Source organism: Colobus angolensis, unplaced genomic scaffold (genome assembly GCF_000951035.1).
Source record: "Colobus angolensis palliatus isolate OR3802 unplaced genomic scaffold, Cang.pa_1.0 Scaffold182, whole genome shotgun sequence".
Taxonomy (NCBI): Eukaryota; Metazoa; Chordata; class Mammalia; order Primates; family Cercopithecidae; genus Colobus; species Colobus angolensis.
The window spans coordinates 2,861,240-2,886,540 of record NW_012114955.1 but is presented as its reverse complement, the minus strand read 5'-3'; the positions used below and the strand labels follow the sequence as shown (position 1 = coordinate 2,886,540).

Genomic DNA, 25,301 nt, shown 5'->3' with positions numbered 1-25,301 from the left:
ATTTACTATGTTGAGTAACCACTAATCTGCTTTCTGTATCTATGGATTTGTCTATTCTGAACATTTCATGTAGATGCAGTCGTACAGGATGTAGCCTTTGATGTCTGGCTTCTTTCACTTAGTGAAGTGTTTTCAAGATTCATCGATGTTGTAGCATGTGTCAGTTCTTTACTGCTTTTTATTATCAAATAATCTTCTGTTGTATAGCTGTTCCACATTTTGTTTACCCACTCATCAGTTGATGGACATTTAGGTTGTTTACACTTACTGGACATAGTGCTGCTAAGAACATCAGCGTACAAATTTTTGTGTGAACATGTGTTTTTAATTCTCTTGGGCATATACCTAGGACTTGAATTGCTTTTCATATGGTAACTGTGTGTCTAATTTTTTGAGGAACTGCCAAACTGTTTTCTACAGCAGCCACACCACTTCACATTCCCAGCAGCAATGTAGGAGGGCTCTATTTTCTCCACATCATCACCAATGCTTGTTATTGTTCATCGTTTTGATTACCATCTTTGTGGGCATTAAATGGTATATTATTATGGCTTTGATTTGCATGTTCCTAATGACCAGTAATGTTTGAGCACCTTTTTATGTCCTTTTTGGCATTTGTATATCTCCTATGGAGAAATGTCTATTCAAATCATTTGTCCATATTTACGTTGGATTATTTTTCTTCTTATTTGTTGAGTTATAAGAGTTCTTTTGGCCGGGCACAGTGGCTCACACCTGTAATCCCAGCACTTTGGGAGGCCAAGGCAGGTGGATTGCCTTAGCTCAGGAATTCAAGACTAGTCTGGGCAACATGATGAAACCCCGTCTCTACTAAAATACAAAAAAATTAGGCAGGTGTGGCAGCGTGCACCTGTAGTCCCAGCTCCTCGGGAAGCTGAGGCAGAAAAATTGCTTGAACCCAGGAGACAGAGGTTGCAGTGAGCCAAGATTGCGCCACTGCACTCCAGCCTGGGTAACAGAGCAAGACTCCGTCTCCAAAAAATAAAAATAAAACAGAGTTGTTTTATATATTCTGGATATTAGAGTCTTGTCAGTAATATGATTTGCAAATATTTTCTCCCATTCTGTGGGTTGTCGAGGGTTTTCTTTTTCTTAGCTGAAGGAGTAGCTAAGTACATCTACCCCATCTTTCTGGAAGCAGAAGTCTCCCAAACTAGTCTTGTAAAGCTTTTGGAAGGGCCAAAGTATGTTTCATTGCTTAAAACTCACAGTATTTTAAAGTCAGTGTGGGAGAGAAATCTTATTCTAGTGTTCAATTTTTTTTTTGTTTCAAATTTAGAAATTATTCTAAAGTCAATTTAGGGGAGAGATTTTTATTTTAATGCTTATATTTCCGTGCGTTTTTGTGACTTACCTCCCTGTGTATTCAGAAAACGTTTTCTACCTGGTGTGCAGCAGCCTATGTGTTACCTGCCAAGACACAGATCCCTACAGCTCTTTGGGTAGCCAACAGGGCCTGGATCAACCCAAACCCAGCATTGTATCCACATTGTATCATTGTATGTGTGTCATGAGGTGAAAAGGATGAAGAGTTAAGAAAACAGAAAAGGGACCTTATAGCCCAAGTAAGAGTACGGAGTTTCTACCTGTGGTATGTTTTTAAGCTCTGCAGTCAGAGCATTGAAAATAGGCACAGGAATGAGTGAGCATTTCTCATTTTTAGGCTAAATAGATTGGTCTTTCATCTTTTCTTACCAAACAGCAAGCAATTCAGAGTAATCACAAGAAATCAAGAATTTCGTGATATCTCCTGCCTTCACCCAAATCACCTTCTACTGAGTTCTTCAAAGACTGCTGTCTTCCTCCTGGGTAAAGATTATTTTTTTGTTTTTATACCTCTGGCTCTGCTTCTCATATGAACTCAAACACTAATGTGCGGCCATGGCTAGAAATCTCAGAATTATTTTGAACTTCAAATATTTCTTTTGTTCCATAGGTGCCTGTGTGTGTCTTACCAGCTCCCCAGCACTGCCAGACTGTGCCATGAATGGATTATGCTTCTGATGAAATCCCTGGCTGTGTTTTGTTCAGTCACCACCGCAGGGTTCTTGTGTATTCTCAAGCACCCTCTCTGGGTTTCTGTTTTGCAGCACTGCAGGCTGATTAAGGGACACTTTCCAAACCACAGGGCTCTCCCTTTATTAGTCCCCACAGTCTTTCATTGGCTGTATTGTTCACTCATTTCTATCTATATTCAATCTAATTTCCAATTTCTTTAGCTTTCTGAAATTCTGTAGGCTTTCTCCACTTAGTCTTTTCTAGCCTTATTTTTGTCTTTTTAAAAATTCACCTTCCTTTTATTATCTCTAGACAAACTATTCATTCCCTCTTTTCTTCTTTAGGCTTTACTTTTCCTGAATATTTGCTAATAGCCTTGATTGTAAGCATCAAACTCATTATAGACTAGGTACTCTTCATTTTTATTTGTTGTTTAATTCTGTTCCTTCCGTCAAAGGAAGAAATGTATGTGAAAGGCTTTTATAAACCAGAAAGCACTATACACACATATCACTTATTGAGGTTAACAAAGGACCACTGTGCCTCTTTTCATGCTTTCTGCTCTTCCGAGCCAAGAGAACTTCTCCATAGAGGAGGGAAATATTGAAGAAAAATAAAGCCATGGAGTTGTCTCTTAGCAACTGAGTTCGTGCCTTATAAATCTCATCTACTTTAGATTACTGCTGCACAAAATCACTTGCTTTTCTTATTGGCTCTGTATAAATAATGTTATTAAATTATAGGAAAACAATGGAAAAAATCTAATGAATGACTCATTCATTTAATCAGTTGTACTCTGTCTTTGCATAGCACTATTGATATAGTTGGCTTGTTTCTTCCTCGAGTCTAATTGTAAAGTTTTGTTATATATCTTTTATCAGAACTTTAGTTGTAAGTAAACAAAGTAGAAGCTAAATTCTACCTTATACATTTCTAGGTTGCTTAAGTTGTGAAGCAATATGAGTCATATATGTAGCACATAACATATGCTGTGTATAAGTCAAGTTGTACATAGTTTAAAGAAAATCAGGTGTGCAGAAACTCAGACCAAATTGGGAAGTATTTGCATTATAAAATAACTCATTATAAGGATTTTTCAGATAGTAGATCTCCATAGTATATTTCGTTCATTTCATTCAGCAAATGTATATTTTTCCTTTTTATTTATTTATTTATTTATTGAGACGAAGTCTCGCTCTGTTGCCCAAGCTAGAGTGCAGTGGCGGGATCTCGGCTCACTGCAACCTCTGCCTCCCAGGTTCAAGCGATTCTTCTGCCTCAGCCTCCTGAGTACCTGGGACTACAGGTGCACACTACCATGCCTGGGTAATTTTTATATTTTTAGTAGAGATGGGGTTTTACTATTTAATTTATTATTTATAAATTAGTAATTTGTAAATATAAATTTACTATTTAATATTGGTCAGACTGGTCTCGAACTCCTGACCTCGTGATCCTCCCGCCTTGGCCTCCTAAAGTGCTGGGATTACAGGCATGAGCCACCACGCCCAGCCTATTTATTTCTTTATTTCTTTATTTTTTGTACAGATGGGCTCTCACTGTTGGCCAGGGTGGTCTTGAACTCCTGGCCTCGAGCAATCCTTCCACCTCAGCCTCCCAAAGTGCTGGGATTACAGATGTGAGCTACCATGCCTGGCCATTTTTTGAGATAGAGTCTCACTCTGTCACCCACATTGTAGTGCAGTGGCACATTCTTGCTCACTGCAACCTCCCCTTCCAGGACTCAGGTGATACTCCTACCTCAACCTCTCAAGTAGCTGGGACTACAGGGATGCACCACCATGCCTGGCTAATTTGTGTGTATGTGTGTGTTTTGTAGAGACAAGGTCTCACTATATTGCCCAGGCTGGTCTGGAACTCCTGGGCTCAAGCAATCCTGCCTCCTCAGCCTCCCAACATGCTGGGATTACAGGCATGAGCCAGTGCACCTGACCATCATTCAGCAAATATTTTTGAGTGTCTCCTATGCTAGACAATGGAAGGGATAAAGATTGTGCATGCATGCATTGTTGTGTGTGTGTATGTGTGTGTGTGTGTGTGTACGTGCCCATAAATAGTCTTTGGCTTTCTGTCTAGTAAGGTAGGTAAGACAATACAGTGATAAATGCCTTGTGAGTTATAAGCCGAGTGCTGTAGAAGCTCAGAGGAGGGAAAGGTCAATTCCTGCTGGGTGGGCTATTATGAGTATGTGGCAAGGTGATACATTACAGAATGGAGGACCAAGAGTTTGTCAAGTTAAGTAATTAAGGCAACATTAAGAAGTAGTGAGTTGGTGTCCAGTGCTACAGCAAGGAGTTTCAGCTTTAGTTAGGACACAGTGGGGAGCCACTGACTTTTTTTTTTCTTTTTGATCAAAAAGTCTTATCTGGGAAAATGTATCTGGCAGTAATGTGTAATTTCAATTAAAAAAAAAATTGCTTCTTGGATAGTCTTTTAGGCTCCTTTTGTATGAAACAAAGCCATGTTTATAAATAAGTGAATTATGAAATGGATTCATTTCCAATCTTTTTAAAAGGTAGTCAGAAACTATTTTCAGATGCAATTAGATACAGTAAGATAGGCTACATAGTTAAGATATAAGCAGTTTACAAAGTGGGATAAAAATGCTACTTTTCATAATTTCTCAAACCATTTTTAGGGGTATTTTTGTGTCAGCCATCCTGCTATCTCATTTGTCCAATTAAAAAGAAATCCTCCATTCTCCTTTTTTCCCCATTCTTGGATAGAATGAATGTCTGTAGTGAAAAGAACTCATCAGTAGTCCTCTCAGATTTGTTCTGAATTTCACCAAATATTTGTATAATTCTGCAAAAAACGTTTGTTTCTCAGCCTTCTCCTTTAGGAAGAAAACAAATAGTGGGCGTGATGGCCTACCTCCCTGCATTGTGGTGAGGGTCAGCTGATACAAGATAAAGTGTTAAGTGTAATGTTTGTAATTAATGGAGAAATGAAGTGTAGACACTTTGTTAGTAGAAACCACTGTGGTTTGTAAATGCAGTGTTTCAATAATAAAGACTGAATAAATAAGGTTGTGGTTTGGAAATGCAGTGTTTCAATAATAAAGACTGGATAAATAAGGTTGTGGTTTGGAAATGCAGTGTTTCAGTAATAAAGACTGGATAAATAAGGTTGTGGTTTGGAAATGCAGTGTTTCAATAATAAAGACTGGATAAATAAGGTTGTGGTTTGGAAATGCAGTGTTTCAATAATAAAGACTGGATAAATAATGTTGTGGTTTAGAAATGCAGTGTTTCAATAATAAAGACTGGATGAATAAGGTTGTGGTTTGGAAATGCAGTGTTTCAATAATAAAGACTGGATAAATAAGATTGGCTACTAGTGTTTTCCATTCCTCAGGGAATTTACAACACAAGATGATCCCCACCTCTCACTATTAAGGAAGTAGCATTTCCTACAAATTTACCTCATGATTAATTGTGTTTTTTTACAACACAACAAGAAAAGACGTGTTTTCAGGAGGTTGGAAATGAGAATCCTGGCTTAGTTACTAACTTGCCGTGCCATCAGACAAATCAGGTGATCCTTTTTGTCCCTCATTTTCTGACTAGATTGCCTAAAGCTTCCCTAGCCGAAAGAAACTACCTGCCACGTCAATAACACGCAACTGTGGGTGACTCAGGGACATATAACCTAAAGCTACTGGGTAAAATATTTTAAGAACGAGACTTGGGAAGCTGAACAGGATATTGATTTGCCGTCTTCTTCCCCCATTGTATTGACCAGGCAGGTCCACGCCTGAGTTCAGAGTTGCAGTGGGCAGGAGAGATGTGTGTGTCCAGGAAGAAATCGTGGCTTCTGCTCTGAAGATCTGGTCACATCTCAGGTCAATTGCAGTCTGAAGAACCTAGGAAAGACTGTATTTGGTTCTAATCTTGGTGATTTGAGCCTCTTCTGAGAGGTAGTCAGTGTCCCTCTTGAGAAGGCTTAGGCCTTCCTAGTAGCACTGACTGCCTTCATTTATCTTGGAACTTCCAGGTCCAGGCCTACTCTGAATCCTCCTTTCTGGTCCTGGATACAGAGAGTGTGTGTCTTAAGACCAAAAAAAAAAGAAAAAGAAAAAAGAAAACAATGGTAGATTTTTATTCCATGGTGAATTCATGGTAAAGATTTAATAATAGCCAAAGAAATAAGTTGTTTTTTTGAAAATGTATTTTGGGTTTCAGAGCAAGGATTTTCTTTTTCTACCTCTCACCCAAATGTGAAGAAAAGTTCAGAATAGTCCTTGAAAATGTCAGTTCACGCTACTATTAATTGAAAGCATTTCTTTTATCTGATACTGGGGCTGCATCTGACTAGATCCTCTCCAGGCTTAAAAAGCTAGGAGCAGTTTTAGAAATGAGAAATTATTTTGAATGTTTTCCTTTTGCCATACCAGAAAGAGCTTGCTGCGTTGAATTGAATCAAATCGAAGCACACCCAGTAAAAAATAATAGCCCCTGGCGTGACAGCTAGAATTTAGTTGGAAACCAGAAGGTTCCTGGCTGAGTTTTTTAAGTCTCAAAACCTCCAAACCACCTTGGCCAGTACCTAGTATTGTAGAAACATACTGTAAAACATGAGGGCTGGGGGCTCTCTGCAGTGGCGAGAATCTGCTGTTGTTTCTCAGCACATCAAATCTATGGTGAATACTAGTGTGTAGACTGTGTAGTCTAGTTCAGACTGCAACGTGAGCATGAATAGTAGAAGAGCAAGTTCAGGAAAGAGAAGGAAACTGTGAAGACAAAGCCGAGAGGAGAGGGTTGCTTGGGTAACCACAAAGGCACATTTTAGACATTCAAAGAACACTGCCTCCTTTTTGCTCCTCTTCTATATATCTTCCCCACAAAAAGATCATCAGCAGGGGCAGGGGAGATAAAAGGAGGAGAAAAGCCTAGACTTGAAAAACAAATGGATAGAAAATGATCATCTGTATCTCCTGGATCGTCTCAATGTTTTGGGGGTATGCATCCCAGCTTAAACACACTCTATCAAAACATTTCGCTCGGCTCTGCAACTTTTAATAATGCTGTATTATCCAAAAGATTTTACTGTGTGTGGCCTGTGTGCTGCTGTCCAGAATCCCTAAGAACAGGACAAGAAAGCTTAGGGGATACTTTTCCTCCATTCTGTTTCCACAGTGGTGCTCATTTGCTTCCATTTAAAGTATATCTAAAACCCTTATTTTCTTTTTAGGTAACAGTATGACTAAATATACTGAGAAGCTCGAAGAGATTAAGAAAAGTAAGTAACACTCTTAATGGTTTGGGAAAATGGAAGTCTATAGTTGTTCTATAAGTTGGTTCTTAACTAACAATTGTGTTCTACAGCTGACAGGCACAGAGAGCTATGGATGATCCGATAAGCCTAGCAGGTGCCTCAAGGGCTGTGGGAGATCCTGGGTGCTGTACTGGGCTGCTCCTTAGATTGTGGCCTGTAGGCCTAAATTCTGTCCTACTTCTATCCCACAGGAGACATTGGTGTTGGCCTGTGGAGTCAGATCTGGTGGAATGAGCTCGGGTTAAGCTTCTAGTGTCATTGTACTGCAATCTTCATGCCCTTCTTCAAGATATTTCATCTTTTCTGTCTTATTTTGTCTCTATTTGAGATAGGGGTAATAATATCTTCCTTCAGAACATTCTTGTGTGTATAAATGAGAGTATTCATGGAAGACAGGGACGTGAGAACTTAGTGTTATGTATTATCAATTCATTGCAGTCTGTTTTCTTTTAATTAAAAATCATATTTCATCCATGTCCTTTTAAAAAGCTAGTCTGCAAAGATATGTTACCAGTCATTGAGTGTATTGCCCTTGCGCAAAATCATAATTTTTCAATCTGCATCCAAAACTGATGTAAAGTGTACCACTTCAAGGCCAGAATTAAGGAAGAAGTAGAAACATCAATTTTCTAAGATGGATTTCCTCTTATCTTGAATAAGAGAACCCAGTGCTAGGGGATATGTAGTTAATGGTGGTAAAGAGGTACTCTGATTGATCATAGTTCAGGACTTGGCTGTGGTAATGTACATCTTCTTGTAAGAGAAAATTGCACATCAAGAATACATCAGAACATTTTCTTTTCTTACACAGCAGACCTTTTTATTTGAAATCAAAGTTCCATTTGAAGTGCTGTAATATTGGAAAACCCCAACCAATAGATGTGGCCTCAGGAGCCGCTTTCTGCTGTGTTTTCATTTGCCATGTTCAGCTATAAGGGCTAATGCTACAGACTTCTTAAAAATATGTAATGCCACAGTATCCTTCTCTCTTCTTCCTAAACATTTTATATTACATAAGTATATGTATTTTAAATATTTATATAAAATATATACTTTTAAACTCTGGAGAAAGATCACATTTACTCACCTATACTTCATTGTTGCCATCCTTAACTCATCCAAGGCAGGCAGAATCCAGCTGTCCTGCTTCTTTTGGGGTTTGTCGTCTCTGTCACCTTTCATCCATTTGCAGCTGAGTGTGAGTTCACATGTCCTCACTAGAAATTTGTTCCATAAAAATGTCCCATTCCGCCCAGGTTGCCAGAACCTCACTTAGAACATTTCCTCAAAGTACAGTGTGGTTTCTTTTAATATCTAAACTTTACGTGGAGGTGATCTCCCAGAAGAAATACCCTTGGAACAGAGCCTTGAAAATGCTCACTTCACTTTCCCTCCCTAGGAGTGGAGGGCTTCCTTTTAGTAGAGCAGGAGATTCCTGTTACCCCATTTCACACACTTTGTGCTGATTCCCTGACAGAATTGCTTTAGATTCTGGTTTGGCATCTACATGTTGGAAGATATTTCCTTCTCTTTCCCCATTTTCTGTTGTAAGTATTCTTTGGGGTTGAAAGGGAGGAGAATATTCCCTTGTTTCATGATACCCTAGACCCATCACTTTACTCAGATTACCTTAGATGCCATTTCTTTCTGTGAAACCACAAACCTTGTTCTGTTACTTCCTTTGATTTGTCTTCCACTGTGAGCCCAACTTCCCTTTGCTAATAACGCATTTCAACAGAACCCTGAAAATGCAGAAATCCTTTGTAATCTGAATATGCTTTCAACTCTACCTGGGGAGAATAGACACTCTATGTCTATTGACAATTTACAAAGCCCATTCTTGGTTTCTGGTGGTTAGATGACACTAGTTGGACCCAGCGTGAAACATCCTAGATAGTCAGGTCTCTGTCCTTCCAGTAACTCGAGAGAGACAGACTTAGAACCTAGACTTACTGGAGAAGAAAACCTTGATAACATATCTGAAACAAGGATTGTCTTCAATACAGAGTTTGGGCGAAGACACACAGCAGAAGCTCCATTCTTAAAGCTCTGTTCGCTCTTGCAAGGACAGACTGACAGAGCCTTCCAAATCATCCTTTTTATAAAAATTTAAACTTACTGTAAAACATCTAGTTTGATCTTTCATCTCTGAGTAATCATGTCAGAAAGTCCTACTGATGGCTGTCCTTCTAAACCAGAACCAGGTATGTAGAGTTCAGGTTCAAATATTTAGGGGGCTTCTAGTGCTTGTGCAGAAGACAGTAGAAATGCCAATCTTTAGAATAAAGCAGTCTTTTTTTGTTTGTTTAAATTAATCTCTGTTTAGTTAATGGGGATTTTAAAGTATACATTTTATGCTTAGAAGCATTTTAAACCATGTAACCATACCAGAAGAATATCAGTGGATAAATGTCACAGTGCAAACTACTTGAAAGCTGTTAGCTGTTTCCATTTGCTGATTTATTGTTGTTTTGATTTGCATAAATGACTTTTGGTGGGCAAGTTGGTGGCAATCAAAAGGAACACTGTAGTTATTCGGTTGTACTTTGTAAAGCCTCAGCTCGGCCTGTTTGGGTCTGCATCCCGGCGGGTTTTAGAAGTTCCACTGCCTATAGGTTTGTTACTTTGGTGTATCCAGAAGCAGCATCTCTAAGCATTTTCTAGAAGTAATGGTCTGTTATTAGCCAAATTTTTCTCTTTAAGACATTTTAGAACAGAGAAGTTTTGTTCCCTATTTTAAAAAAGCCTTGATATATTTACAGAAGGGTAGTTTTTAAAGTAGTATCATTTCCTGACTCTGAGTCTTAAGGTGCTTGGTAAACCAAGATTACATTATCCTCCAAAGTAACCACCTGGTCTGTGCTGGTTTTTGGAAAATTCATGGAAGTGATTAGTTACACCAGGTAAATAATCTTAAATACCTTTAATCCTTTCCTTTGTTGCTAGGAGTCTTGGTTTACGAGACATTTATGCTGTGAAGGCCATAGCAATTAACCAGCTAACCTTGAATAATTCTGAAATAATGAAGCAGCATTTAAGGAGTCACAGGTACCAATATAAAAACCTAGGTGAGGAGGAAAGGATAAGGGTGGGCAGAGTTCAACACTGAAAACCATTCAGAATTTGACTGTCATCTTCAAAACAGTTTAAGGACGCTAACCTTTAACACACATCTATGGAACAGATAACAGAAAGTGCGACTGGCTTCGTTTTTAACAATTGTTTAATGTGACGGGAAGAATTATTAACACAAGTACGGAAGTACCTATATTTGAGTTACAGCTCAGAACTGTAAAGACAGCACTGAATAAATGTTGATGTTTTGTTTTTTTGTTTGTTTGTTGTTTGTTTTTGAGACACAGTTTCACTCTCGCCCAGGCTGGAATTCGGTAGTGCAATCTTGGCTCACTGCAATCTCCACCTCCCAGGTTCAATTGATTCTCATGCCTCAGCCTCCGAAGTAGCTGAGATTACAGGTGTGCGCCACCACACCCAACAAATTTTTGTATTATTGGTAGCGATGGGGTTTTGCCATGTTGGCCAGGCTGGTCTCAAACTGCTGAACTCAAGTAATCCGCCCACCTCATCCTTCCAAATTGTTGGGATTACAGACGTGAGTCACCAAACTTGGCCTAAGTTGGTTTTATTTTATTTTATCTTTTTAAATGGTGGGGCCAGGTGCTGTGGCTCACGCCTGTAATCCCAGGACTTTGGGCGGTTGAGGTGGTGGATCACTTGAGGCCAGGAGTTCAGAACCAGCCTGACCAACATGGTGAAGCCCCATCTCTACTAAAAATACAAAAATTAGCCAGGCGTGGTGGCAGGCGCCTATAATCCCAGCTACTCGGGAGGCTGAGGCAGGAGAATTCCTTGAATCTGAGAGGTAGAGGTTGCAGTGAGCCGAGATCACGGCACTGCACTCCAGCCTGGGTGACAGAGAAATAAAAATAAATAAATAAATAAATAAAATAAAATAAAATAAAATAACATAAAATAAAATGGTGGTAAACCACAAAAACAAAAACACAGAACACCTAACATCATAATGGTTTTTAAGTGTACAGGTCAGTAGCATTAAGTAGTTTCACACTGTTGTACAACAGAACTGCAGAACTTTTTCATGTCTGAAACTGAATAGGTTAATTTTTATCAAATTGAAGTTGGAGAGAAGCTGAGAGATGATCAGAACCAATCACAACTGTGTGTCCAGCCAAGCACACACGTAGAAATGTCGTCCTTTGGCTCCAGCATAGTGTGTAATGGCAGGAATATTTTTGCTCTCTTTTTAAGCTGGAGTCAGAATAGTGGGGCATGAACGTCTTACCAGCTGTTCAGCTTCTCTGAGTCTCTGTCCTCATTTGTAAAACACAGACACTTCTTCCCTGCTTTGCTTTGAAAAGGATTTGAGGCGGCTTACAAAAGTGCGTGGAGTACAATGTGGCCAAAGTGGAGACAACTTAGTTAAAGGAAAATGGTAGACTAATAAAATAGAGGCAAGGAGTAGTCACTAGACCAAAGGTAGTTTGTAAATTAAACTTCAAGCTTCCTAATGACAAAGCAAAGGGAAACAAATTGAACGGATGATACTACTGCCTGCCACACCTAATTTTGAGGATATCATGAGGCTCAAATGAGATAATAGATTAAAAGCATATAAATAACTTGAAAGACCACGTAACTTGACAGCTAGAAAGAATAGCTCTAAAAAAGCAAAATAAATCTAAATAAATATTTGTCTTACCGTATTTTTCAGATTATAGATACAAAAAAGATGAGCTTTTCAAGAGACTAAAAGTTACAACTTTTGCCCAGCTGGTAAGTTTCATGATCTTCCCACTGGAGTAAAGACTGTCTAATTCGTGTCACTTTATGTGAGTATTTCTAAATTCAACTCTAGGGAATGTTTGCCGAGGAGTTTCTGATTCTTTGTATGTCGTTCAGCTATGGGAAAATTAATTGGTATGTGGTATGTATGTTCACATGAGGATGGTGAGAAATTTTTCTCTCTTCTTTGATAAGAATTCTGTAAAGTAAATGTTTGCCCTACTTTTAATTCATTAAACTTGTGGTTTAGGGGTTTTTCTCCTTATACATTTAACTTCATAGTTAGAATCTGTAATTCTGGATCCTGGATTGTTTCAGCATTTTTCTCTGGAAACCAAGTGATTTCCCTTTTTCTTGGACTGATCTTTTCCAAATCATCTTACCAAAGCTGTTTTGTTATTTTGGGCAAGTCACTTTCTTCTTTTATTTGAAAATTATGGAGAAGGCATCTCTCCAGCTCCCAAGCAAGAGTTCTACCGGCAGAACTCAAGTTGAATCCTGGGTCTTGTGAGCTAAGTTGTGAAAAGTGCTTTAAAAATGAATACTGATAGAAGTGTAAGACACTGTAATCAGTGTATCTGTTACTACATTTACATTTACTTCTTCATTGTGTGGAGAATTGCTGATCCCATTCTATGTTACGCTAGGTCAGTATTGCATTTTCAAGAAATAATGTATGATGCTTGGATCACGATATATACAGATGTGGTTTTAAACTCTTGTTCGTGTTTCTTGTTCTAAACTATCCTGTTAGCATTCTAAGTTTATGTAGTGTTCTAAGTGTGCTTTTTTTCTGAAATGATCATCTGCAGTGTATTACCAACACAAAAGGAAGGAGGCCTGAGATTCAGTCTTCAGTTGAGGACACTGACAGCTTCTTCAAACAAGAGATCTTTGATGTTTGTTGTTTCCTCGTCTTTTGTAAAAGACAAAATTGCCTCTGTTTAAAAACAAACAAACATCCACACATTTCATTCTTTTTTCTATCAGATCATCCAAGTTGCTTCCCTCTCTGATCAAACACTGGAAGTGACAGCTGAGGAGATTCAAAGGCTGGAAGGTAATGAGAATTGAGGGTGTGGGGAAAATAACAGGCTGACCATTTGACTGAAACACTCACCCTGTACACATTTGCTGTCTGTTCCCAGGGACTGGGACTTTGATGTGTCTATTTGTAATTAGATTGTTACTCTCAGGGAAATGCTACCTGATACTTTAGTTGTTCATTCTTATTGTAAAAAGCCATCTGGTTTTCTGGCTCTAACACTTACAGTTTCAAATGGTTTAGATGTGTTTACAATACTAATTACTTTTTTCAATGAATATTTTTAGCATTCTGTGTACCTACACATTAAGTGCTATGAGACTACAGAGATGAACAAAGCACAGCTCTGCTTACATGAAATTGCCAGTCACATGTGTGCACATGCACACATGTATATGTGTTAGGTGGGCTGAGTGATAACAGTACCACAGAATTACTAAGGTGGAAGAATTTTGAAATGGAGGAATGGAAGGAAACCATCGTTTGTTGGCTGTATATTACAAGGTGAATTCACATGAATTTTCTTACTTAACCTTCTTAAAAACTCTGGAAGGAAGGTACACTTCACAGATGAGAGGCCCAAGCTGCAGAGGTTAAGCTGCCTCCTCAAAGTGATACAGCTAGTAAGGAAGGGACCTGGGTTACAAATCTAAGTGTCTCCAGTAGCATCCAGTGTCTTCTTGCTGCCTTCATTGTACCCTTAAGGGACTGAAAAGTGCCTTTAGGAAAGATGCAGGATGTTGCGGGAGAGTTCCAAGGAAGGAAAGACACTTCTAGTTAGAAGACCGAGGTAGGCAGCCAGGCACACTTGCCTCACGCCCATAATCCCAGCACTTTGGGAGGCCAAGGGGGGAAGATCACGAGGTCAGGAGTTCGAGACCAGCCTGACCAACATGGTATAACCCTGTCTCTACCAAAAAAAATACAAAAATTAGCCGGGCGTGGTGGTGCGCGCCTGTAATCCCAGCTACTCAGGAGGCTGAGGCAGGAGAATCACTTGAACCCAGGAGGCGGAGGTTGCAGTCAGCTGAGACTACACCACTGCACTCCAGCCTGGGCGACAGAGCGAGACTCCATCTCAAAGAAAGAAAAAAAAGGAAGAAGACCAAGGTAGGCTTCCTCAAGGCACTGGAACTGGACCTTGAAGTGGGGTAGAATCTCAACAGGTACTAGTTAAAGATGAGGCTGTTGCAGGCTGAGGAGCAGCCTGCAAAAGGCATGGAGAGGACAGCACACCAGGCATGTTTGGGGAATTGAGTCATCCAATCTGGCTGTGGTCTTAAGGGACGAGTAGGCACTGGGTAGGAGATAAGGCTAGAAAGACAGGTAGGCTCCAGATCTCCTTTCTTAAATACCAAATTGAAAATAAAACCTCCTAGTTGTACTCTCGTGAAAAGAATACACAGAGTTAAGGTCTTTATTTTATCCTGAAGTACCCAGCAATCAGCGTGTGGCTGTTTATTGAAAAGGAATGTGTTTTGTTAAGGTTGATGTAGGTCAGGAATTTGACTTCTGATTTCAAGACAAGTTTCTCAGGAAGTCTGAACACTGGGTTTGTGCAACTCAACTGTCATTTCCCCGGGCTGGTTTTTGTTAGGGAGGATAAAGAGAATCTGAAAACAACAGGAATTTATCTTTGACAGATGCCTCTCACAAAGCGGAGAAATAAGAGCTCTTTGTAACAGAGATAATTGAGTCTCCTCATACAAGTACTCCCAATTTTAACTGGGTTATATAAGCACCTAGATATGGTCCTTCAATTCATTGTTGAGATCGCAGCACCAGAACATATGGGCACATGCAATTTTCTCTTCTGAGATAAATTTGCGCAGCAAAGTAGGCTCTTGTAAAGTAGGACACCATAATGTGTGAGTAATATTAGTGTTTTTCTAGTGCTCTACACAGATAATAATTCACTCAGGAGTGCCTGGGGAACAGATTGTATCTGTATACATATACATATTGGCTATCTTTGAAGGGATTAAAAACAAAAAAAAAAACTCCTTTTATAATGTTTATCGCTTTTTCCTAACTTAAAAGTGTGTTTCTAGTAAGTTAGGAAACCGTAAAAAGTATATAAAGAAGCAAATTAAATAACTAATAATCACTCTGTATGTTTTGGTCCGCTTTCCCCTCTCTAACCCCTCACCCCAATTAAATCTATATTCTTTGTATAATTTTGTATTGTGCTGTTTTCAATTATCCCTTTTTCATTCATACTTTCCCATGTCGCTAAATAGGCTTCAGAAGCATGACTATAAAGATTGTGTTGTCATCTAATGTCTGTCCTTTGGATATACCATAATTTAATTATTCTCTTGTTGGGCATTATAGTTTTTTCTGATTTTTTACCTTTATAAAATAATGCTACAATGTATATATGTAAATGTTTGTATGATTCTGATTATTTCCTGAGGATAAACTGCTGCAGAGGGTCAAAGGGTGGAACCATTTTAGACACCCAGTGCTGATTGCCACATTCTCTCCAGCATGCTTCTACCTGTTTGCATTCCCACCAGGAATGAATGAGAAGACCTGTCTTTCCTTGTCCCAGCCAAAGCTGAATAATTATCATTTCTGTTAATATTCTCCAGTTTAATAGATGAAAAATAGTATCTAATAGATTTTTATTTATTTGATAGTAAGATTATGCTCTATGTGTGTGTTTACTGGTCATAAATACATATTTCTTCTTTTAAGGAGTTTATACACTCTTTTTCCTTTCTTTCTAATAGGATGTTCATCTTTTTCTTACTGATTTGTGAGAGTTCTGAATAATTATGATATCTTTATACAGTGGAGAACAATACTAACTTGACAATGCATGAGGAAAAAATCTTGATTAGTTGGAACAATTTCCAGGCTATATTAAGTAAAAATAAAACAACAATAAAACAAAAACCCAAAGTATAAAATAATATGAATAGAATTCTCCTGGATTTGTAAAAGGGGGAAGAAGTAAAATATATGCAAGCACATGTAAATGTTTTATTTCTGGAATGAGACATAAATATGTGAAAGTGTTTAATACACTGATACTTCCCTTGGGGAAGGAGGCAGGAGGGCCTGCATGTCTTCAGTGGGGAAAAGACTTCCTTTCTATGTTAACAATTTAATCTTGTTTGCATTTTTACCTCGTGCACATGATCTTATTTGCATTTTTACTCTTTTCACATTATATTACAGAGCTAGTTAATTTTTTAAATCTATAAATTAAGTATATTAACCCTCTTAATTCATGTGTGTTACAGATCTTTCTCCTAATTTGTTATTCACCTTTTAATTTTCTTTGTGTTGGTTTTTGATATATATGAAGTTGCATTTTTACATGATCAAATCTATTAGCCCATACTGTTGTTTTCTTTTATTGCTTTAGACTCATAAAATTCAATGTTGGTAAATTATTTACCTACATTTTCTCCTATTGGCTTGTTTGTTTGCATTTAAACCATCTGGTATGTATTTTGATATATGACACGAGATGATTGTTTGAATTAGATTTTTCCAGATAGTTGAGAAATATTCCCAGCACCATATCCTCAGTAGTTCTACCTTTACCCACTGATTTATGATATGGATGTATTGACTTTTTGTTTATATTCTTTTCCATGTTCTCTATTATATTCCATTGTTCTGGTTGCAGTGCTGTACTATTTTGATCATTTTACCTTTTTAACATACGTTACTATTTGATAAGGCAGGTCTCCAAATTGCCCCTAATTATGTATGTATATACATATATTTTCCTATTTCCTCATATATATGAAAAACCAACACATCAAAAACCCATGAGTATATATTGCTTCCAGAATATATATTCAGTCTTGTGAAACTGAATAGGAAAAAAGGATCTGAGTGTGTGTGTGTGTGTGTGTGTGTGTGTGTATTTGCTCTTCTTATTTTTTAAATCCTTTTCAGTTTTTTAAAAAAATCCCTTTGGGATTAGTATTAAGGCCAAAAGTTAACTTTGGGAGGGACCCATGTTTTAGTTTTAGTTGCCCAATCAGGAACATGCAGGGTGTGTCACTCTCTTCATTGAGGTCTTCTTTAAGGCCTCTAAGTAACGTTTTTATAAGTCCTATAAAGGATTTATACATTTTTATAGGTTATTTACATTTGGTTTAGGTTCATTTCTTGGAGAGTACGTTTGATAACTGCAGTTGTTACTGTATATGAGATTTTTTTCCTGTCATTTTTTAATTGGTGTATAGAACAAATATTTTAGCATTTCTTTTATCTAACCACATATTTATTGCACTTATTCTCTTAAAATTTCTAGGTATATTATCATATCATATGCAAAATTAATATCCTCTTTAATAATTAGACTTGTTGTTTTTATTTTTATTTATTTATTTTTTTGAGATGGAGTCCTGCTCTGTTGCCCAGGCTGCAGTGCAGCGGCACGATCTCAGCTCAGTGCAACCTCCGCCTCCCAGGTTCAAGTGATTCTCCTGCCTCAGCCTCCTATGTAGCTGGGATTACAGTGCCTGCCACCACACCTGGCTAATTTTTGTCTTTTCAGTAGAGACCGGGTTTCGCCATGTTGGCCAGGCTGGTCTCAAACTCCTGACCTCAAGTGATCCACCCCCCTCAGCCTCCCAAAGTGCTGGGATTATAGGCGTGAGCCACCATTCCCGGCCTGTTATTATTATTATTTTGTAATCTTATTGTATTGGTTAGAACAGCAAATTCTCAAACATTTTGTTCTCTTCCTCCACTCTGTTAAAAATTATTGAAGATCCCAAAGAGCTTTGGCTTATGTGCTTTATGTCTATTAATATTTATTGTATTAAAAATTTAAACTGGGAACTGAAACAGTATTTATTATTTCACTTAAAAATAACAATACTAAACCCATTACAAACATAAATAACATGTTTTTATGAAAAATAGCATTATTTCCAAAACAAAATTTTACTGAGAATGTCATTGTTTTACATATTTTGTAAATCTCTTTAGTGTCTGGTTTAATGAAAGGATCGCGAATTTTCCTCTCTGCTTCTGCGGTGTCTGTTGTGATACGCTGTTTGGGTTAAAGTGCGTGAGGAAAATTCAGCTCACACAAACCTGTAGGTGGAAAAGGGAGAAGTATTTTAATAGCCCTTTCAGATAAAACTTGACAACTGCTAGTTTCTTAAGGATTAGCTGTAATGTAGAATCTGAAATCATATCAATGATGAATCTTTCATACTCTTAGATTAAAATCAGGCACTTTCAGTGTAACTGTCTTATATCTTGAATCTTTTACCTGTGCGTGATTGTATAACATCATGCATTGGCCATTTAGAAAATATTGGTTCACCGAGTTACGAAGATCTTCCCAAAGGTTAATACATTTTATTATACAACTGTCAAGAAAATCACATATATTATTCTCACGATCTATCTTACCAAAAAGGTCTGTAAGCATGGGGAAGCAGCTCCCCATACTTCCTGATGGCAAACACAGTTTCTAAAACTTCGAGTTTTGCTCAACATACAATCATTGGCAACAATGCCATCAGTAGTGTTCCTTGAAATAACACGCTTATTTAGTTCACTTCTGAGAAAATGTCTGCCAAATACACAAGTCTAACTAACCATAGTTTTTCTGTCAGTTTTTCTTCCAAGCAAAAATGGTGTGCATAGCAAAAGTTACTGGTTCAGCCTGCAACTCAGCAATCACACTAATACTTTTCCTTGAGATAACCCTGGTAATTTGGCATGTAGCAAACTTAATTGTATGTGGACTCCTCACTTCATCACACAGAACATTAAAAAAAGCATGTACTTCAAGGTGAGATTTAATAAGAATAGTAACTGTTACTGCTTTAACAGGGACTGTCTTTTAGTGTGACTGCCATACTTATTTACTGTGAATGCATGCGTGATGGTGAATAATACAATGATTGCTAATAAAGTTTGGTGCCACAGCCCTGATTTTTACTAAGGTGCTAGCAGCTTTATCCACCATTTCTTTTGTACCATCAGTGCAAATATAAACACGGTAAAAAAGACAAGTAACATCTTATGAAAATAGCTTTTACCTTGCAGATCCCTGGAAGGGCCTTGGGGATATCTGGGGTCCACCACACTTTGGGAACTTGTACATTAGCACTTCCACAGCAATTTAATAATGATGATAAGATTTCCTTTTCTTGACTTCATGTCTTTGGAACTGTCTAATAAGTAAACACAAATCCTGAGGCTCAATCTAATTATTTCTTCATTTGTAAATATTAGACAATGATTCTGCAGCTTCAGACCCTGATGCCGAAACCACTGCCAGGACTAACGGGAAAGGAAATCCAGGTGAGCAGTCGCTGAGCCCTGAGCAGCTCATAAACAGCGCGGGAGCAGGGGACTCCAGCCGCTCAACCCTTCAGAGGTACTTGAAGCTGATTCATATTTTCACTGTGTTTTGCCTTTATATTAACCTAGAGGCCAATTTCAGGGATCTGTGTTTTTTTTTTTTCTTGCCTTAGAAACAGAACTGGCAGGAGTAAAGTCTCACATTTTAATCCCAGCCTTCTACTTTCTCTTTATGTAAATGCCACCTCCTGAATCTTTTCCACTGCATTCTTACTGAGTTAATGGAGAATATATTAATAGGAGAGTTTAATTTTCATTTCTCAGTTCCATTCTTCTCCCTCCTACATGTAAGTTTGTTATGAGGAATTACTTTACAAATACTATCTTTTGATTCAGAGAGTATGATTTTTCCCCCTTTTCTGACTGCTACAGCTTATAATACCCGGTCTGGAAGTGACAGTGCCACATGTAGTGCTCTGATACTGAGTAGGTGCAAAGGAAAAAGCAGTACTTGGTGTTGATTCTAAAGCTGAACGTGGCTGTTCCTTCTTTTTATTTTATTCTTCTGCTCCTTCTTCTAAGGCATGGGCTTCCTTATTCCATGGATTACATGGACTTTAGTCCGTGTAGTACTTTCTCACTAATATTAACTGTTGATTATAAGACAGTACTGATTTTCAGCAGATATCCATCCCTTTGACTGACAAAATAGTTCTAGAGAAATTAGTTCTACCAGAGAAAGAATTGCTATCATCATTCCACCATTATTATTATTCTTTTAGCTTCATATTATTATAGTTAACTTTTGCAAAAGGACTCTAAAATTGCATTCAAGAAGAGATAGGCCAACAGGACTTCCACTGAGGATGCAGTTTCTTATCAAACAGATGTTCTTCTCCTTTGGTTCAACAAAATATGCACTATATAGCACAGAGTTATAGTGTTTACTGGATTTAAATGCAGAATTTGATTTGCTGTTATGGGAAGGGAGCTAAGGTACGTACTAAGCTGTGATTTAGCATATGTGTCTTGAAATTTCCTAAGAAAGTAACCATCTTCTTATTCCAGTAAGGATATTTCACTGCTTGCCATTTTGTTCATAACACTTAGTCTTCTTATTCCTTTGATTCATGTTTTTACCACATTTTCCCTATAATATTAAGACGGTGACCAGTTTTGGTGATTGATTGACCGTAGACTCAGAACTGTTAGTGGTAGTGGTTAGCTTCCTCATTTTAATCCCAGCTCTTCCTCTGTCTCATTCTATGAATGCCACCAAATCTAAAGCCTCGTCAACCTCAATGTTGTAACCTACAAAACTGAAGTTGAGTACAGAGCGCTATGGAAGTATTAAGATTCATTCAATACCATAGCAGATAGGTCACTGACTACATATATGAAATGTATAAAGCATTATTGTTACTTTAATTACTAGATTATTATATTGTTATTTAATATATCTAGAAAGAAATGCCTTTCCTTTTTCCTGTCCTACCAACCATATTCTTTCCTCTTTCACCCCACTGGATTCACTGTTCCCTTCTTTCTCCCTCTGATGCTGCCCTTGTGGCTAGAGGCAGCATGCATCCTTCAGTCCCTAACCCCTCAGCCATGTAATGCACTGACACACATTGTCTGAAGGTGAGTGTGGACATGTGGGTCTCCTGTGTGGGGTCCAGTGTAGTAGAAGAGGAAGTCCACAGGATCCTGCATTCAGAGGCAGAACTGAGACACCACGTCCATGTTCCTTTCCCTTTGAAGCGCCCTTTGAAAAGAGATTGAGCACTCGTCTCACTATTCTGAAGAAACATGTTTGACCTTTAAGCCACCAACCTCTGACTAGTTTCTGCTGACCTACTTTTTCACTTGCAGTGTCATCAGTGGTGTTGGGGAACTGGATCTAGACAAAGGGCCAGTGAAGAAAGCAGAGCCCAATACCAAAGACAAACCTTATCCTGACTGCCCCTTCCTGCTGCTAGATGTACGTGATAGAGATTCTTACCAGCAGTGCCACATTGTTGGAGGTAAGAGAGAGAAGGCTTTAAAGTGCCTCACTCTCAAGAACAGAGAGCCTGCTCTTGAGTCTAGGCAGGCTGGAACCACAGCTCATGGTAGACAGTTAAGCAAACTGTACGTTAGCTGGATCCATTATGGAATCCTACAGGATTGGCTCCACCATAAAATACTCTGAGAGGCTGCTGATTTTCACAGGTGGCGGTCAGAAGGAGGGAAATGAAGCTTCATACTTTGTTCATAGTGCCGTCTTTCTTTGCTTTCACAGAAGTGTTTAGGTTTATGGCTCGTTGATTTTTTTTTTTTTTTTTTTTTTTGGTCAATATCTTGCTCTGTGGCCAAGACTGCAGTGCAGTGGTATGATCATGGCTCACTGCAGCCTTGCCTTCCTGGGCTCAAGTGATCCTCCTGCCTCAGCCTCTCGAGTATCTGGGACTACGGGCATATGCCACAACACCCAGCTAATGTTTTTGTATTTTTTGTAGAGATGAGGCCTCACCATGCTGCCTGGGCTGGTCTCAAACTCCTGGACTCAAGCGGTCCACCCATCTTGGCCTCCCAAAGTGCTGGGATTACAGGTGTGCACCACCGTGCCCAGCAGCTCATGAATTTTGAAGATGTATTTAACTCTTAGATTTTAAACCAGCTGGGAATTGAGGCCAAGTTGTATTAAGAGAACAACAGACTTCCTAAACTTTTTCTTCTCTTTGCAGCTTACAGTTACCCAATTGCAACTCTGTCTAGAACAATGAACCCTTATTCAAATGATATTCTTGAATATGTATCCTTTGTTGCATTTTAAGGAATTGGGTGGTATGAGGATTATAAGAATCAAAGTTACCGTGCACCACGCTCCTGGTAAGAATGCTGTGAAGGACGTTTGATGTTATTCGGCTGAGCATATTTTAGAATTTGGATTCCTAGCTATTGCCGAGAATCCTGACTCTTGAGGCGGACGCTTTGAAACTGTCTTGCCCTGGGCCAAAAAACACTAGGTTAAGAGTTAGGATCCATTGAGAGTTAGTCCTAAGAGAGTTTTTTCCTCCCAGAAAACTTTACATAGCAGAGCTTAGGGTTTTTTTCTATTTTAATTTTTTCTTTTAAAATTTTAATTTTTTCATTCATAAAAATTGTACAAGCAGAAAATTAATTTTTTTTTTGAGACAGAGTCTCACTTTGTCACCCAGGCTGGAGTGCAGTGGCATGCTCTCGGCTCACTGCAAGCTCTGCCTCCTGTGTTCACGCCATTCTCCTGCCTCAGCCTCCTGAGTAGCTGGGACTACAGGCACCCGCCACCATACCTGGCTAATTTTTTTGTTGTATTTTTAGTAGAGACGGGGTTTCACCGTGTTAGCCAGGATGGTCTTGATCTCCTGACCTCGTGATCCACCTGCCTTGGCCTCCCAAAGTGCTGGGATTACAGGCGTGAGCCACCATGCCTGGCCGAAACCAAAAATTATTAAAAGGAAAATTGAAATCTCTTATAATCACACAGTTGAGCAGTGGCTCCTGTTACACTATTAGTATATTTTGTTCCAGACTGTCTTTTGCGTGTTTGTTTTTTTTTAACGAAGTTGAAACCTTACTGTGTATGTAATTTAGTATCCTGCTTTTTTTCAGTTCATATTCCGACATATTTCCCCATGCTGATGCAAGCCTTCTGTAAACCACATTTTTGATGCTATGTAATATCTTCAGATTTACTGATTTACTAAACTATTCCTTGATTTTGGACTTTTTAGATGGCTTCCACATTTTTACTATCATAAATAGGCTTCAGTGGACACATTAGGCATAGAAGTTGTTCTATTTATTCATCTGTAAAATGGGGATTGCAGTATTTATTTTCCAGGGTCGTAAGGATAAGAGAGCTAAAGGATGTAAAGTCCGTAACTAGTGCTGTTAGACCATGGTAACATCAGTTTGCAGAAAAAACGAATACCAGTGTGTGTGGTTTCCATGACGGGAAACCACCCAGTCCCTGCTGGGGTGATGGTAAGAGTGGGCTTGTCCATCGTTCCCAGGAGCTCAGACAGGTGAACTGACCTTTTATTCCTTGGGGATTTCTCGTAGTCTTGGGACATCAACCCAGTGCCTTGGAACCTTAACTCATCTGACTCTTAGAAAAATGCCCATGGCAAGATCATCATTCTGTATGACGACGATGAAAGGCTGGCCAGTCAGGCGGCCACCACCATGTGCGAGCGTGGATTTGAAAACCTCTTCATGCTTTCCGGAGGTGAGCAAGTGATACTCTGCTTGGGACTTCAAAGGCCGATCATCCTTCAGTCCCACCTGCATCCCCTTTTCTCTCTTGGTGCTCAGAATTCAGTGTTCTGGAAAGAGAAAAAGCCATGCTGGCTGAAAGGAGTCAGGAGTTATGTGAAACTTCCCTTAGCTTCATCAGCACATGTTTTTAATTCCTGATGTTGCTTCAGGGCTCTGTCAGAAAGCCCTAATGCGGAAGACTTGAGCAAAAGGATTTCTTGTGGAATTCTCAGAATCCCATGTAACAACAAATATTTTCTGGTATAATTTGCTTAATGATGAAATAGTTAAGAAAAATTTCATGTCCTTGTGTTGGCCTCAACTTGATGACCAGAGATTAGAAGACATGCGGGCTTCTTTCCAGGTTTTGGCTTGGCCTTGCCATATTAATGCAGCTTTTTCTGATGCTTTTCCAAACCTAGGTCTAAAAGTCTTAGCTCAGAAATTCCCGGAAGGACTGATTACTGGTTCCCTGCCAGCGTCTTGCCAGCAGGCCCTTCCTCCTGGTTCTGCCCGGAAACGATCCAGCCCCAAAGTGCCACCCCTACCAGCTGAGAATAAATGGAGATTTACCCCAGAAGACTTAAAAAAGATAGAATATTATCTGGAAGAGGAGCAAGGGCCTGCAGATCATCCTAGTAAGATCTTTTGACCTTTAAAGATAATGTTTGGTTTGCAGCCTTGAATATCACCTCATCATATGAAAACCTTCATCTCTTATATTTAGATTCTTACAATACTAGGGAGGTGTGTTACAGGTGCTGGGGAGGGGAGGCAGTGGAGGTGACCCCAGATAGTGGCAAGAATTATGCACTGAAGAGAGACTTTATCAAAACGTAGAGCCTTTTTTTTTTTTTTTTTTGAGACAGAGTCTTGCTCTGTCACCCAGGCTGGAATGCTGCAACCTCCATCTCCCTGGTTCAAGCGATTCTCCCACCTCAGCCTCCTGAGTAGGTGGGATTACAGGTGCCCACCACCACGCCAGGGAAACTTTTTTTTGTATTTTTAGTAGAGACAGGGTTTTACCATGTTGGCCAGGCTGGTCTCGAACTCCTGGCCACAAGTGATCCGCCCGTCTCAGCCTTCCAAAGCGCTAGGATTACAGGCACGAGCCACTGCGCCCAGGCAAAAATGTAGAGACTTCATCAAAAAGTATATCTCAGGCAAAACTGAGGAGTTAAATATCAGACATTCAGATTCTTTCTTGGAAAGTTTTTGATTCCTTCTGCTGCGTTTGCTTCTCCACTCTGAGAGCCTCCGGGGTTTGTCTTCCTACCTTCGTTTAACCATACTGCGTCTTCTTCTCTTTCCCCTAATCGCTCCTCAGCTGCATCCTCTCTACGAAGGAAGTAGTGGAGGACTGACTAGGTTTGTTGGGGATGATGGAGAGGAAGGGAAAAAACCTATCTGGGTTTCCCTTCATTTCTGTCCCCCTCCCCACCTTCAGGCTGATCTCAAGGATGAGGAGTAGGTCATCATTGGCCTAAAGTAGGTACTGCACAGGACCTCATTAGCTTAAAACTGTACTTGGCAGATTGTC

The 25,301-nt window shown here is 39.1% G+C and overlaps 1 protein-coding gene across 4 annotated transcripts in view; it reads left to right on the top strand.

The window, feature by feature from the left end:
- Positions 1 to 25,301, top strand: part of CEP41 (centrosomal protein 41kDa) — a 53,368-nt gene that overhangs the window by 22,770 nt on the left and 5,297 nt on the right. For 2 of the 4 annotated variants that reach the window (XM_011939610.1, XM_011939609.1), the window contains exons 3-10: positions 7,234 to 7,281; positions 12,071 to 12,132; positions 13,132 to 13,201; positions 19,412 to 19,556; positions 21,353 to 21,504; positions 22,207 to 22,274; positions 23,618 to 23,732; positions 24,184 to 24,399. In XM_011939610.1, coding sequence (XP_011795000.1) covers positions 7,234 to 7,281; positions 12,071 to 12,132; positions 13,132 to 13,201; positions 19,412 to 19,556; positions 21,353 to 21,504; positions 22,207 to 22,274; positions 23,618 to 23,732; positions 24,184 to 24,399 — 876 coding nt within the window. The remainder of the gene's footprint in view (positions 1 to 7,233; positions 7,282 to 12,070; positions 12,133 to 13,131; positions 13,202 to 19,411; positions 19,557 to 21,352; positions 21,505 to 22,206; positions 22,275 to 23,617; positions 23,733 to 24,183; positions 24,400 to 25,301) is intronic. The other 2 variants (XM_011939611.1, XM_011939612.1) reach the window with 2 other exon arrangements.